The sequence below is a fragment of the Colossoma macropomum genome, unplaced genomic scaffold, assembly GCF_904425465.1.
Source record: "Colossoma macropomum unplaced genomic scaffold, Colossoma_macropomum, whole genome shotgun sequence".
NCBI classification, from domain to species: Eukaryota; Metazoa; Chordata; class Actinopteri; order Characiformes; family Serrasalmidae; genus Colossoma; species Colossoma macropomum.
This window is the reverse complement of record NW_023494785.1, coordinates 31,134,779-31,150,145: the sequence shown is the minus strand read 5'-3', so window position 1 is coordinate 31,150,145 and position 15,367 is coordinate 31,134,779. Positions and strand designations below refer to the sequence as shown.

Here is a 15,367-nt window from a genome sequence, read left to right as displayed (position 1 = left end):
TTAACAGCAAGATTTGTACTAAAATGAGTGTGTTAGTTGCCAATTAAGTGCTGCCCAGGGATGAAGTAGGTCAATTCCAAATGCCAGTGAGCGCCTAGTCACAAGCAAAAGTTTGGGTGCCCCTGGTCAAATGACGTTTAGTTGGTTTTGTAAGTGAAAGTAAGTTTACACATCCTCTGCAGCACATGTGTCAGGCTCCAGTCCTCACAGGCCAAAACACTACAGATTTCAGTACGCTACCTCATTGAACACACCTGATTCAGCTCATCAGCTAATTAGCAAGGCCTTTATGAACTGAATTCAGAGTGTTAGATGAGGGTAAACGCTAATCTCCACAGCACTTTGGCCCAGAAGGTCCCCAGTTTGACATGCCTGCTCTACAGAGAACACACTTCTGCCGATTATTTGCTGAGTTTAATATATTGGGGGAAAAATATAACCTATCCAAAAGTTACGCCACATTTTATTTTTTGTTTTTTTTCTCGATACGTTAAATGTTACGTTGATAGAATTCATGTGCATTTTATTATTATTTATTATAAGATTAGCAGAAAATGCTAAATTTAAGTATGTTCTCTGTAGAGGTTGTGTTCACTTGTTTTCACTTTAAAAACGTCGTTCGACAGGGGGAGTTCAACTTTTGTGTATGAGTGTAAACACAAACCAACATTTTTTTCATCCCTTTAATCACTGTAGTGTTTTTATTTCATGTGAGCTTGAGCTGCACTAAAGTTTGGTTTCATATGACACATATGTTAGTACTTTCTGTAAATGGAAAGCTAATATTTGATATCGAGTCATATTTTTATTAAAGTTCTAATATGAAGTCGCCACTGATCGCTCTTTTGTGTAACATCTGAATAAAACTATTTTCCAGCCTGTCTTTTTTATTTTGCATTTGTACATGGAATTTTTACAAGACTTGTGTACCCCTTTAGTTCCTGACTGTATTAATATTATTGTAATAGAACTAATTTATTTTTAGCACAGTTGATTTACATATATATATATATTCACCTTTTTTATGGAGAGAATATATTTTTCAAAGATGAAACGCTTAAGACTTTGCAGGTATGTGAGAATGTGTGTTAGTAACTAACTGCTACTTCTTATTGTGTGTGTGTGTGTGTGTGTATGTGTGTGTGTGTGTGTGTGTGTGTGTATGCATGCAGGAAAAGTAAAGATATTCCTCCTGCATTCAAGCATTTCTTCAGCAGCGCTATGGTCCTCAACACCATCAACGTGTCAGGAACCAAACTGCCGCCTGAAGCTTTGAAGTAAGATACTTTTGCTCTTATTCTCTTCATTTTTCTCTCTTCTCTGTTTTCTCTTTCCTCTTTGTCTGTCTGTCTTTCTCTCTCTTTGTCTCTTACTCTCTCTCTCTCTCTCTTTCGCTTTCTCTCTTTCTCTCTCTTTCTCACATAGTCTTTCAGTCACATTTGATTGCTCAATGATTGCCAGTTACTGTTTCTGGCCTTTTCCAGCAAAATCACCAGATACTGAACCTATTGTGCCATCTGGGCGTATCTAATACGTCAGTGTACATAGTATAAACAGTCATAAGGCTGTAAGTATAGATGTATGCATATAGATGTCTTATAATTGACTATACGAGTGTAATGCATTATGACATTGATATTACAGCACAATATTAGAATATTAATTATACCATCTAATGCATTTGCATTGTTTGAACACCAAAGTTAGTCACATTTAATTAATCAACAGCTCCTACTTCTCAGCTGTAGTTAGACATAGAAGTCGAAGTTGTGCAACAGCATGATTATCATCATCATTTTTCTTTATTTGAACTTTATCCAAAGTATCATGTGAATACCGAATCGTGAAGTCAACATGGAGAATCAAATGGAGTGTATGGTCGATTGTAATAAAACTGAAACAAGTATGCACTCATTTCAGTTATATCTGTGTATTCAGTATATTATAATAATAATTCTGAATTGTACCGAAAGAATTGAATTGTGGATAAATTTGATTTTTCATGTGCACTGAATCTGAATATCCTAAAGAATTGTAAACAAAGCAAATTGTGGTGAGGTCAGCAATTTAAACAACTACAACATCACATTTGTTTCTCTTTTAGAGCCCTTCTGCTTGGTCTGGCCAGTAACCCCAGCCTCAAAGAGGTGGCGCTGGACCTCAGCTGCTGTGAGGTAAGACACCTGCTGTGAAGGTGAGCTTGCAATATGAAACCTTGATAACAAAAGTAGTGGCTCAGTTTGTTCATCTTCCTTTCAAACAGGTTGCATCTTTGTTTTTTTTTGTTTGTTTTGACAAGCCTGGTTGTACATACACTGTCCACTTTATTAGAAACTCCTGCCTTTTATACACACTCACTTTGAGCTCCACCATCCTTAGTAACTATATAGCAAAGCCTTTTTGGTGCTATATACTATACAGTGGCAAGAAATAGTATGTGATGTGTGTGTCTTCTCTGTGCACACTGATTAAATGTTCACAGTGCAAAAGTAAGTGAACCCTTGGCTTTAAGAACTGATTGAACCTCCTTTGACAGCAATGACCTCAAGTAAGCACACATTAAAGAGGAATACTGGACCGTTCCTCCTTACAGAACTGCTTCAGCTCAGCCATATTCTTCAGATGTCTGGTGTGAATGGCTCTCTTGAGGTCATCCCACGGCATCTTTATTGGGTTGAGGTCTGGGCTCTAACCGGGCTACTCCAAAAGGCGGATTTTATTGGTTTGAAGCCATTCTGTGTAGTAGATGTACTTCCACTCAGCCTTAGTTAATCCACAAAACATTTTCCCAGAGGTGTTCTGGAGTGTCAAGGTGCTCCTTGGTGCCAAGAACACCATGCCTGTTCAGTGTTTTTTAGACACTGAACAGAGAGTAGACACAGTAGTCAATCATCTCCATTTGTAAGCAGTTTGTCTAACTGTAGACTGATGAATACCTCAACTCTTTTAGATTACTTTGTAATCCTTTCAAGCCTGAAGCAAGTCAACAATTATTGATTGTAGGTCTTCTGAGATCTCTTTTTTGCGAGGCATTGTTAACATCAGCAGATGCTTCTCAGAATATTTGAGTGGTTTTTATAAGTCAGAGTAACCCACACCTCCAGTCTCATTGATTGGACTCCAACTCCTCACTGCACTTAGCTTTTGTTGGGGTCATTAGCCTAGAGGTTCACATACTTTTTCCAACCTACACTGTAAATATTGCAATGATGTGATCAATATGGACAAGAGCAATAGATTTTTTGTGTTATCATTTGAAACAGATTGTGTTTTTTCTTTCTCGTAACTTTAATGATGATCACTGTAAGACAGCTTACATAAATGTAGGTAATTCCAAAGGGTTCACATACTTTTTCTTGCCACTGTAGGTGTATGAGCTAGATTAGCTAGTTTCTGACCACAGGACTGTTGACCAGATATTATTTGGGTGGTGGTCCATTCTTAACATGACAGTGACCCAGAAAGGCCCAGCCCAGAGCAGTTCTGTGGTCCGAAACTGACCATTGATGTAGCACTAGAGGACATCTAGCATCAACAGATGAGCTACAGTTTCTAACTCTAAGGTGAAACGATAAGGTAGGGGTTTCTAATAAAGTGGCGAGTGTGTGAATCAAGCTCTAAGTACTGTTTTGGCATTGGAGTTCTTGATTGTTCTTGAGCCTGATGACATTCAGTCAGTGTGGAATTGATGAGATTAAGTACCATATGGCAGCCAGCTTGTTCTGTACCACTGAGTCCCCCACTGTCAGTCAGACCCCAATATTCATTTCACTCAGATTGAAACCATGTGCCAGTTCTGAGACTGTGGCTCTGCATAGCAATGCTGCAGCCGCTCACGTCCTGCCTGTCTCTCTTTCTCAATGAATGGAGGAAACGTTCCAGGCTCAGCTGCCAAATGAGCTTCAGTCAGAGTTAATCATCCTCCATTAGAGCTGAGCAGAGGCTGAGTCTGAAGTTAATGCTTAGGCAATACTTTGGATTTCTTATCATCATTTTTTATCATTGGGACATTAAAATTAATATTTTTGTATTTATTGTTAAATGTGAAATAGATGTTATCCAAATCACTGTGGAGGAAATGGAGTGTTAAAGCAATACTTTAGCAAAATTCAAAGGTACACAATTTCCCATTACCCCGAATGTAGTCATTCAGCCAAGGAATGTTTGATGTCTGAAGTTTGCTTCATTCATCATTCCTGGGCTCCGAGTAGTTAAAATTTCCACCAGAAAAGTCCTCCTTTCTGGTGGTAATGTGTAGTTTCACCTAACATGCAGAAGAACACTGGCAGTTCCTTGGATGATTTTGAGTGCGTTGAGATTATTTAAGGAGAACAAAACTTGGTGAAGAATGCGTTTTCCAAATATGCAAGTGAATGATGTACTAATTTCATACTTTCTTCATCAGTATAATGTTTATTTTGCATTTGAAACCTAAACATCGAGCCGGAGCTTCTTTTTGAGCCAGTAAGTGTGACTTGGTCCGAAAAACTCCCGTGACACCTCTGACTTGTAAAATATTATTTCAGGCCTTACAGAGAAATGAACAGCAACAGCACGCACACCATATTTTAGTGTTTTTTTTCCTGATTCAGCAGCACTGCTTCTTCCGATTTTAACAAAAGAATCTTACATAGTCATCTGAAATACGGTTTCTGACACTATGATACGGTAATCTATACAAAAACAGACAAAAATACATTATATGTCTGCTTACTGTCTAATATCACCTTCATGTTTGTTCTTTGATAAGATATGTAAACAGTTGAGCACTTACATGACTTTATTTGCATTTTCTTTATTATTTAAGGTATTTATTTTCCATTTTATGGCCAAAAAAATGTACTCTTTTTATGTCAGTGTGCAAACTTTTATGCCCATTTTACTCAATATTTTCCTTTCCTATCAGGCTTTTTTAGCAGAAGTGTCGAAATTATTATAAAAAATACACGACTAGAAACTGAGCTGGTGTGTCATACACTGTCTGAAAGCACATAAACAAGTCTAGGCTGATAAACTACAGTTTGGGGTAAGAGGAAGACTATTTAAATGAGATTTTTTTGCTGAAATGTTCCTTTAAAAACTGTGCTTTGGGGTTCGGCTGTTAGATGCAGTAGTTCTGTTGATGAGAAGCTGAGCACATACTTTACTAAACAGCACTGTGGCCGCAAGCAGAGCATTCCACAAACCCTCAGCGCTAAATTCTCACTCCTTCACAGTACATGTCAGACGTTCCTCTGCAGATATCTGCATAATGTGATGGTGGACAGAAGCAGCAGAGAGAAATGGCATTTACAATGCTAATAATGGGTTTGTGTGAGTGTTGGACTGTGCGTGTTCGAGCATATAAACAAACAGACACAGCCTCGCTAATGTGTATGGGCACATGCACACATGCACATGCTTTCTGATGGCCCTGGCTCGGAGCAGATTCCATTCTGAGGTGCTAAAGATAATGCATGTCCACAAGCAGGGTCAGGAAACCTAATTAAGGCGCTGGTGATAAGATCTCACTCTCGGGTTTGACTGAGCACACTTGGTGGGCATTTGGTTTTAGAGTTAAGCTCAGAGTTGATGCCTCTTGATTTAGTATGTACCTGTTTTGGGGTTTTGTTTCTGTGTGTGTCTGTATGTAGTGTGGCTGTATATGTAGATCAGTGAACTCTGGTCTGGAGATCTGCCTTCCAGCAGAGAAGGGTTTGAACATGTATCCAATAAGCTGCTCTGCTCCTTACTCAATCTGATACATCTGATCCAGCTAATCAGGGACTTGGGAAGAGGTTGGAGGAGGTTTGGCAAATTGTGGTTAGAACTAGGCTCTGCAGGAAGGGAGCTTTCCAGAGACCCCTGATGTAGATACTAGGCCTGTCACGATTGTTACGTAATCACTTGATTGCAGTTATTTGAGCTGATCAAAGTAACTTTCTACAGTTGTTAGCTTTCACAATTGAATATTTACGTTGCAGCAGACTGGATTAGGTGCAATGGTTGACGTAAATGTATAAAGACAGCAAAAAACACATTTATTGAAACAATAAAAGACAAAGTCAAAGCTTCAGTCAAAGCAGCAGTGAGTAATATTTGCTTATTTGAGCTTGAGCTGTTTGTGATATCAGTCAGGAGGTTCTGAATATCGAAATCGAATATCGAAGATGGTCAGCCAATTTGGTCATTTTAGCTTTGTAATTTAATGGTTGCTTACAATGAACAATGAAATGTTTATTCCAGTTACTTATATGGCACTTTATTGTCAGCTCAAATTTCATGATCATGACAGGCCTAGCAGATATACCAGTTTGTACTATTGGCCAAAAATATGGAAGCAGATGGGGTGTTTTAAAAAAATTACAATTACATTAATAGCCAACAAAACACATTTATTGACATCTAGGTTGACTAAAGATGCTTTTCTTTTCCAAAATAATGTTTTGCTTTGCAGTGATGCACCCTTACTATAGCATATTATACAGAAAAAGCCTTTCCTTTGTTGATAATACCCCTTTACATTGCACAGTTTTTCATTATATACAAAAACGTCTCATTTAACAAACCTGATTCAGCTCATCAACCTTCAGGAGCAGCTAAATGTGTGAATAATTATAGCTGCAATAAAACTCTGCAGGATAACCACCAGGAGCAAACCAAATTAACAATCAGTTAGTTGTAAATTAGGGCTGCGAGATCTGGACATAAAATGCAATGCGCGATAAAGTTGGATATTGCAGTGATGTCATGAGAAATGATATTTTATAATTATGATTAATGTAGTGCGACTCTGATTATAGATACTTCTTTTGCTGTGTAATTAAACAGAAATCTAACCATACAATTTAGTCAACTGCAAAAAATAGTCACTAAAGCACCAAAGCATCATTTGTTATTGGGCATACAGCTACTTACAAAACAACTGCAAGCAGATTTTTGTAAGGCTCTTAGAAAAACAGTCAGTATTTTCTATATTCTAATTAAGCTATTATATATATATAATTATATTAAGCTTTTTTTCTATATAGGCCTACAAAAATGAATGAATATATATCTAATTCCTTAAAATGCTCCTTATGGTGATGCAGGTTTGTTGTAACAGTAGCCATTACTGCTTTACACATTTTACACACAACTCTGGAAGTGAGTATAGTCATCGCAATTGAACTGTTTTTACAGGCTAGTAGTTAAGGATTAATTAGCTTTTAAGCTGTGCATGTGTGAGTGCTTTGTTAGTAGTAGATAGCAGAGTGGTTAAGTCACTCGCATGTGGGAGAGCAGGGTTCAACTCCCAGCTCAGCAAAGCACACCTCTAATATTAGACTCTGCTCCTAAAACTACCTTTCCCTCAGGCTGATTCTGATTTGTTCCGTTTTATTGCAACCATTGATGTTGCATTCATTACAGAAACTCATAACACAGTAAGAATAAAATATAATTAATCATGTAACCCTATAGGACACCGTTGCTGCAAACACTTAGTCAAATCTTTTAGTACTGTGTTAATAAACATTTATTTCCCTTAGATCCCCCCAGATCTTCTAGATCCTTTATATTTAAAAGAAAATAAAATGGCTATAAAAGTGTTACTTCCAGACTTTTGGCCTGTAATGTATAACAATTAGATTCTCATTGTTGGGTGTACCAGTGCATTATTGACATTTATTTGTTGATTGATTAATTAATGTAAGTGCACTTATGAGCTTGGCTGCTTATTTTTGCACTCTCCTCCTGGCATGATGCTTTTTCTTTAATTTACTTTTATGTTGCACAATAAAAAAAGCATTTACAAGCCACTAATATATACCCCCTCCCTTTCCCCTAATGCACCCCTTAGCTTGGCCACTGTGTAAGTACAGCTACCACTAACCACTCTTTGCTGCTGCTGCTGCTGCTGCTGCTGTCTGCATGTCATTCACCATCACTCACTGAACATTTCTCACTCTACACTCAGATATATAAGCACTGTCAATGTTAACACATTATCTTGTTTATAACACATTAAAGCGATAAATTATTAACAGCACAGTTTTTTTTAATGTTATTAATGCATTTTCCTAGACTGACCTTTCAAACCTGTAGTCCTGCAAGCTGAAGTCCAGCTGCTGACATGTATGCTGTTACAGCTATTACAAAATGCACTCTTTTTAAACGGAAAGAAATCTTTCTTTAGGGCAAATAATCATATAAAATAAGAAATGTGATTAATCACAATTTACTACACAAAATAATGCAATTACTCATTTGACAGCCCTAATAGACACACGCTCCATTTCATAACGCCACTAAACCTCTCACCATTTTACCACATTTCGTAGATAGTAGACTTCATGCATGCATAGTAACTCATGTCATACAACTGTCCTTGTCAGAATATCAGAAAGAAGGCTACATTTATAGTAGCATTGTTCTTGCATTTCTTCCTTCCATCTCTCCTTCAGCTACGGTCTGGAGGCTCGCAGATTCTGGAGGGCTGCATCGCAGAGATCCCCAACATTTCCAGCCTAGACATCTCTGACAACGGTGAGTTAAATGGGCATTCTGGACTTAAACTTGAGTTTAATGTGTTACTTGTCCCATTATTGCAGTACTTTGTATGATTGTATCATCTGTCAGTCTCATCGTTTTGACAGATTTCATAGTTTTGTATTGTTTTTATGTTTTCGTTCACCAAAGTTCTTTCACTGCAGTACCCAGCATGAATTCAGTTGCAGTTCAGCGCAAACTGGACACCAGAGACAGGTTTTTTTTACCCTTTCAGCCAGAGAAAAGAAGCCAAACTGACGGAGGGGTATCTAGATAGCCAGGTTGCTGCCTCATCATTAGCTTTAGCTCTTAGTTTGTTGTCCTCTTCATCTGATGAATCATTTGTGCCGTTTGAGTAATCTATTCTCTCCATTGTAGTAGAGATTTTAAGACTGTTACAACAGTCATGTGGCTGCAATTAGATATTTGGCTTCTAAGCAGTAAAAGTTTGGTGCTTATCCACCATATGGTACAGCTCAACTCGACTCTACTAGCCTCTACTCTGTTTTGGTACCAACTACTTCTGTTCCACTGCAGATACAGCACCCGTTCAATGTAGCTGGTCAACATAGCGATGCTACGTAAAACAGCCGTAAAAAAAAACAGGAGAGTTTGGAAATGCTACAGTTCGGATTAGACGACTCTGGTTGCTCAAAGGCGACACAAGAGGGTGCGCTAACCTGGTAGTCTGCACTTTTTCACGTCACCCTTTGGTATTGGCCGGAGCTCGCTTGGAACCTCGACAGAGGTGATACCAAAAATAGTACCAGGTACCAGGTTTGCTGAATGAAAAACCTAAAAAAGCGAGTAGAGTCGAGTCGAGTTGGTGTAAAAATGGCTTTCTTCTGCACTCACCAGCTAGAGAAAAAATCTACCAGCCCACTCCCAAAAATCCACCCCAAACCACTTATTTCAAAACTCCTTCTACCTTCAAGATGCATCAGTAGGCGATAATGCTAGTCTTTATACCAGGAAAATCATTTTAGAGACTGCTGCAGCAGTGCAGGAGGCGAGTAAACATGTTTATTGTAAATGTAGTGATGAGTTCCTCTTTAAAGGAGTACTTTGGGCTAAAAGGCTGTCGTTGCTAAAGACTCAGATTGTCTCTCAGTTTGCCAGCTTTTTGCTGAATATTTTCATTACCCACATTAACACATTCACACACTTTCCTCAGTCTGCATCAGGTTGTAAAAATGGACAAAAGTACATCACATAGCTAAGAACAGTGGCAGCAGCCATCTTAAAACCTGAATTTAGTCCATACTTTTATCTATGTTTATAGATAACAGTATCACACAGTGTCAGAAACCTCATAAGCAAGTGTATTTGAGATTTCTTAACAGCTTGATGCAGGTTGAATGTGTCATGATTTAGGAAGGCAGGGGTTTAGGCTTTCAGTATTTGTTAGCCACATTAGCCTCACGGCTCCAATGCATAACTAAAGAAGCAAACTTCATACCAAACATGGCTGGTTATATTTGGGGTAAGGGGTAAAATGTGTGAATTAAATTTTTCACTAAATTGTTTCTTTAACTAATAACCGAATGATTGGCATCCACATCCACAAATACTTGCTTAAGTTACTGTCTGCCTAAATAACTTTCTTTGTGATGGTCACATTACGCTGTAATGTGATTCAGTGTGTGGTGGGAGTCAGCTGTTCTAATTTGCATTTTCTCATTGTGCTTGTAATCCACCGTTTCATTACTGCGGTTGAAGATAAGAAGATGCTGTTAGGCTGTGAATCATCGCCATCCTTTGTTTTGAGAGGATTCCTCTGCCCATCATGTCAAACTCTGCGAGCTGGAGAGATTGGGTTCTCCCCTGTGGACTCCGCTCACAGATTTCAGCTGTTACTCACAGATTTAAACCTCTCGATAAGCCGCCTGGTTCTAATTAATCTGCTGATTGACAGTTTCTGTTGCAATATTTTGATATTTTGATATGCAATATTTCATATAGTAGACTTAAAATATGAATTGTGCAGCTATCAAATGTAAATGTGTGGTAGAAGAAAAGCTGTTATTTTAATAATTTCATATGACATCGTAAGAAAAGCTCTTGATTGCTCTAGAACCTTAGATCTGCACTCAGTAAAGACTTCTCTTCCGCTCACTGACCGCTTCATGAGCTCCACCTGCCTAATGGTTCTACTGTATAGTTGTACAATTACAGACTGTAGCTTATCTGTTGATTTGCAATTTGTCATCCACCCTGAACCCCATTCACAAAGACTAGGTTGACTTGACACCAGACAGAGTCTTTGTTTTTAGCTGCACAGAGCTGCTGTTTTTTACAATGCTTCTCCAGAGAGTCGCGAGAGTCTGTTTTAATTTTCAAGAGCTCAGCAGCCACTGTTAACATTAGCTATTGTTCCTCTTTCCACTGCTTAGTAAGTCATAATGTGGTATACATTTAGCTTGTATAGTGATCTGTGTTGTTGGTTACAAGTAGCATTATATTTCAAGCACTATGGGAGATTGTAATGCCCTGAAAAACACTCTGGAATTAGGACACAGAACAAGACACATAATAGTCCCCTTAAACATAGGTAGGGGTCTGTTTTGGTCACAGCCAAAGTTCTGTTGTTTCTTCTGTCATACTGAAATGCAACAAAAGAAGCCATATTGTCCCATTACACTTCCCGTTGCAGTGACTCTCTATCATAAGATTATTATAGAGTGCTTTTGTTTTTAAGGAGACATCCACCGATGAAAATTTTGCAACCAGGTGTGTCTTTGTTGGTATAAACTGAACACTGAATAAGGACTTGAGCAATGGTCACCAGCCCAGGTCCTGGAGATCTATCTTCATGCGACGTGTAGTTCCAGCCAGAGTCTGTCACACCTGTTCCAGCAAATTGACTTCTTCAGAAGTCGCTGATTGGCTGGATCAAATACATTAGAGTTGGGTAAGGGGGAGGAGGAGCAGCATTATGAATGCAGGTCAGAATTAAACACTGCAGAAAAGCACATTTACATTCATGGCATTTGGCAAATTTTGTGTTGTAAGTCTTGTCCACCAACTCTTATTGGTGTAGTGTGGTGGGCTTGTCTGGGTGAGAAATCGATCCCCTTTCTGTCTGCGCTAAACCAACCACATGTCTCAAGATTCAGTTTAAGATTTGATCTAAATCGCTATTTTTACAACGACATTGTCACAAAGCAGCTTTGCAGAAAACTGAATCCAATCCTCCTCCACAGTGGCAAGGAAAGCTACCTAATAGCAAGAGGAAGAAACTTTGAGATGAAACAGGACACAAGAGGGGAACCCATCATCTTCTAGATGACATTATATAGCAAAACAATAATAAATCAAGAGCAATATGAATAAAGAGTAAAGAATTGACAATGAATATAAGCCCTTCACTAGACAGAAGTATTTAGACTAACCAGTAGTAACCCTCCAGGAGGAGGCTTTTGATAGCCACTGGACTGGAGAATGGTTAACAGTTCTTCATCAGTATGTGGACTACAGTCTCTAACTGCCTTTTCACTTGCTGCAGCTGACCGAGGGAGTCGGTGTGGGAGGAAACAAAAGCAGGTTGGTGTCCATGTTAGGTTATTTCAAGGGTCAGACATTTTCTGTCATCTTCTGTTCAGGTCTGGACTCGGACATGAGCACTCTGCTGGTGTGGCTGGCCAAGAACCGCTCCATCCGTCACCTTTCCCTGGGGAAGAACTTCAACAACATCAAATCAAAGTGAGTACTGGAGGGCGGGAGAGATGGGGAGCGTGTGGAGAGAAGGTTCAGATGAGAGGTGGTTTTGATGTTTGTTTCTGAATGCACTGCACCGTAAAATATTAATGTGTCTGATATCTGAGCGTATGTTTACCTTTGTTTTTAAGTATTTTTGAACGTTGACGTGCTTTGTTTTTCAGCCTGCCGTAGCTGGACGCACGTCCACTGCTCTTTCTACTGTGCTTTGAGACGAGTCTTTGATGAAGGCTGATTTAAAATGCAGTGTGTTGTGGTATTCTGAAAGGACCATGTTGTTTTATCGTGTTTTCGCAGAAACTTGGCTCCTGTCCTGGATAACCTGGTCCACATGATCCAGGAGGAAGAATCGGTGAGCAATGGCTGCAGTAGTACTGAGATTCAACAAGTCCCTATATGTTTGAATGTAGAGCGGTGAAAATACATGGAAAGACTTCACCTTTGCAGATGAATGACTATTCCTTCCATTTTATTTTGCAAAACGTGGCAGTAAAAGTCACTTCATCTATGATACTATTATTATGGGACCTGATAAAATGGACAATGAGTGTAGATACAAGTACCTAAAAAAAGTGGCCAGTTTGTTTAAAGAATGCTAAATTGGAATAAACAGACTGTGTTAAATTTAATGAGACATCCAAGTCAGCAAATTGTTACCAAGTAGATTCTTAAATAGACTCTTAGTAACATGTCAAAAACATATTTAGGATTAGGTTTTGGGTTTGGGTTAGGTTGGGTAATGTTTTGCATAATGGAAGTAACATATTAACAGTATATCTACTAAATGTAAGTAATGTATCAATAGTACATCTACAAGATATTTACTTCAATGTATTCAGATGCTTCACTACTGCTACTTCACTGATATGTTGTTAATGTGTTACTGATACTCTGTTAAGAGTTTATTAATCATCTACAAAGGACCGCTCCAAATAAAGTGTTACCAACAACTAAGATTTTGTTTGTCACTATATCAGAGCAGTGATATTTGAGGTAGTGAAAGAGGGATTTTGGTACTAAATCTTTACCCAGTCCGTACCTCTCTCAGTATGCTTTTAGCAGACATTCTTATTTAGAGCAGCTTAATGAGGGAGACAAATGCAGCGATAGGAGTCCTGCCTGTATTCCCACCTGAATGGGGATCTAAACGCTGCTGTCCAGTGTGCAGGTTGGCCGTGTTATACACCCCACTATCTGACCACTTTACATGCATTATATTATTGCTTGTTTCATTTTGCTCATGAGACTAAAGAACTCATACTTGTGAGACAAAGAGGAATTGCAGGACTGCTGCAGTCTTCAGGAAACTCAGCTGCATGCATAAAATGTGTGAAAAGATAACTGCAGTATTCAGTGTTGCCTAATTTTGTAACTCCAGCAAATAATTGTAAATATATCGCAAATATTCCATACTTCACCTGGCCCGCATACGATTCAGGCCTGTACTTACCAGCTTGATTTGGGCTTTATGGATTAGAAATAAATCTTTTTTTAAGGATATGGTGGAATGTTCACCAACAATGTCAGTTTACACAGGATTGATATAGCTTATGTTGTCACAGTTCAGAGGCAGGGTCCATAAAAAGTTAGTGATGGGACTGAAATCAGGCAGATGTGGAGGTTTTTAATCATGTTAGCTGTTATAAACTGTGTGAAAATGATTTTTAGTAACTACAGTTCAGTTCTACAGTTCTACAGCTTTCTGATTGTCAGTCTTTCACATACAGCAATCTTAGTCACACTCTTTCTCACCCCAGATTCAGGGGCTTCAGTCTGTCGGGGATTTGAGGTGTGTGTGTGTGTGTGTGTTTGTGTGGCTTAGCCATCCTGTAGAAGGAAGACAGATGAGCTGATTGTGGAACCACTGTGATAAGAGCACTGCAGCTCTTTAAAGTTCAGGAGGGATTGGGAGGCCTGCATGGTGTGTGGTGCGCGCGTGCGTGTGTGAGTGAGCCGTTAGTCTGCTGGAGGGATTTCTTTGCTTTCCGTAATAGCAGATCTCTCTGCTTGTAGCTGATGGACCAATAAGGATGGGACCCTGAGCTTGTGCTTGTGTTTGTGTGTGTATTTTGTAGCACATTGTTCTCTGTAAAGGATCTGTTAATCTCTAGTGCTGCTATTAGTTGCTTCTTCAGTTTTTGCAATGAAACATGACGAGACTCCTAAACTGGGTGTGTGGACAGGTACTCTGTTATCAATTTCAGATGCCAGTATTAAAATACTGAAATTACTGTTTGAATATAATGAAAATAGGAGGCCTGCAACTATACAATGTTTTCATTTTCACATATTCTTTTGAATATTATATCAAATGAATTTTCTGTGAAAATTGGAAAAAGCTCAGTATATGTTTCACTTTAATAACTGGATAGAACAGTATAATTATTGCTGTTGTTTTTTTATTACTATTTTTTAAATATTATTAATTCTATTATTATTATTATTATTGGCCAATATATTTATTTAATTTGTTGTTCAATAATTCATCCTAGTACTAAAAGATAAAGGAAAACATCACTGATATATAAATATGTTTATATCACATTGCATTAAAATTGTAAACCAGGGATCCTACCCTATCTGGCAACCTTGACAAGGATTGTCTATTTGAGCAGCAGTGATCACTGCAAGAAAGTGGAGGAAACAGCATCTTTTTAACCATCACATTAAACTGAAAAGAACTTTTTGGTCAGCTCTTATCAAAGTGATGATTTTTTTTTAAGGCTGTTCAAAATGACCGTACCCCAGAGCATGTGCTAAACACAGCCCCATCTGCTTTATCACCCAGAGCAGTCTGCGTAATTTTCCTACAGCTCTGAACGGCTAGCTAGACTGCACACTCTCGTTCATTCTCACTTATTCTCAAAAACATGCTAGCATTAGCAGTCTAGTCTGTAGGAAGTGTATTGGGCTCCACTGACTCCAGCGCTGCTCCTGCCTTCCAGCTCTAGTACCGTTAACAGATTGTGCAAGAACATGGACACAGTCATCATTTTGCTTGATGCTGTGAAAAATCACATGGCTATAATGTGTATAAAATAGTTTTAAACCTGCAGACAGGGCCGGTGCTCTTAGCCCTGACCCCTGGCCGTCTGTGTGTCCACTGCACAGCCCTAGTGCAGAAGCTTCAGCCACAGAATTT

General features: G+C 38.7%; 1 protein-coding gene across 1 annotated transcript in view; it reads left to right on the top strand.

Moving 5' to 3' along the window:
- The window catches only part of LOC118821746 (F-actin-uncapping protein LRRC16A-like), a 155,705-nt gene that overhangs the window by 85,317 nt on the left and 55,021 nt on the right, over nt 1-15,367 (top strand). The window contains exons 16-20 of the mRNA XM_036590478.1: nt 1,173-1,277; nt 2,105-2,174; nt 8,424-8,505; nt 12,111-12,210; nt 12,523-12,577. Coding sequence (XP_036446371.1) covers nt 1,173-1,277; nt 2,105-2,174; nt 8,424-8,505; nt 12,111-12,210; nt 12,523-12,577 — 412 coding nt within the window. The remainder of the gene's footprint in view (nt 1-1,172; nt 1,278-2,104; nt 2,175-8,423; nt 8,506-12,110; nt 12,211-12,522; nt 12,578-15,367) is intronic.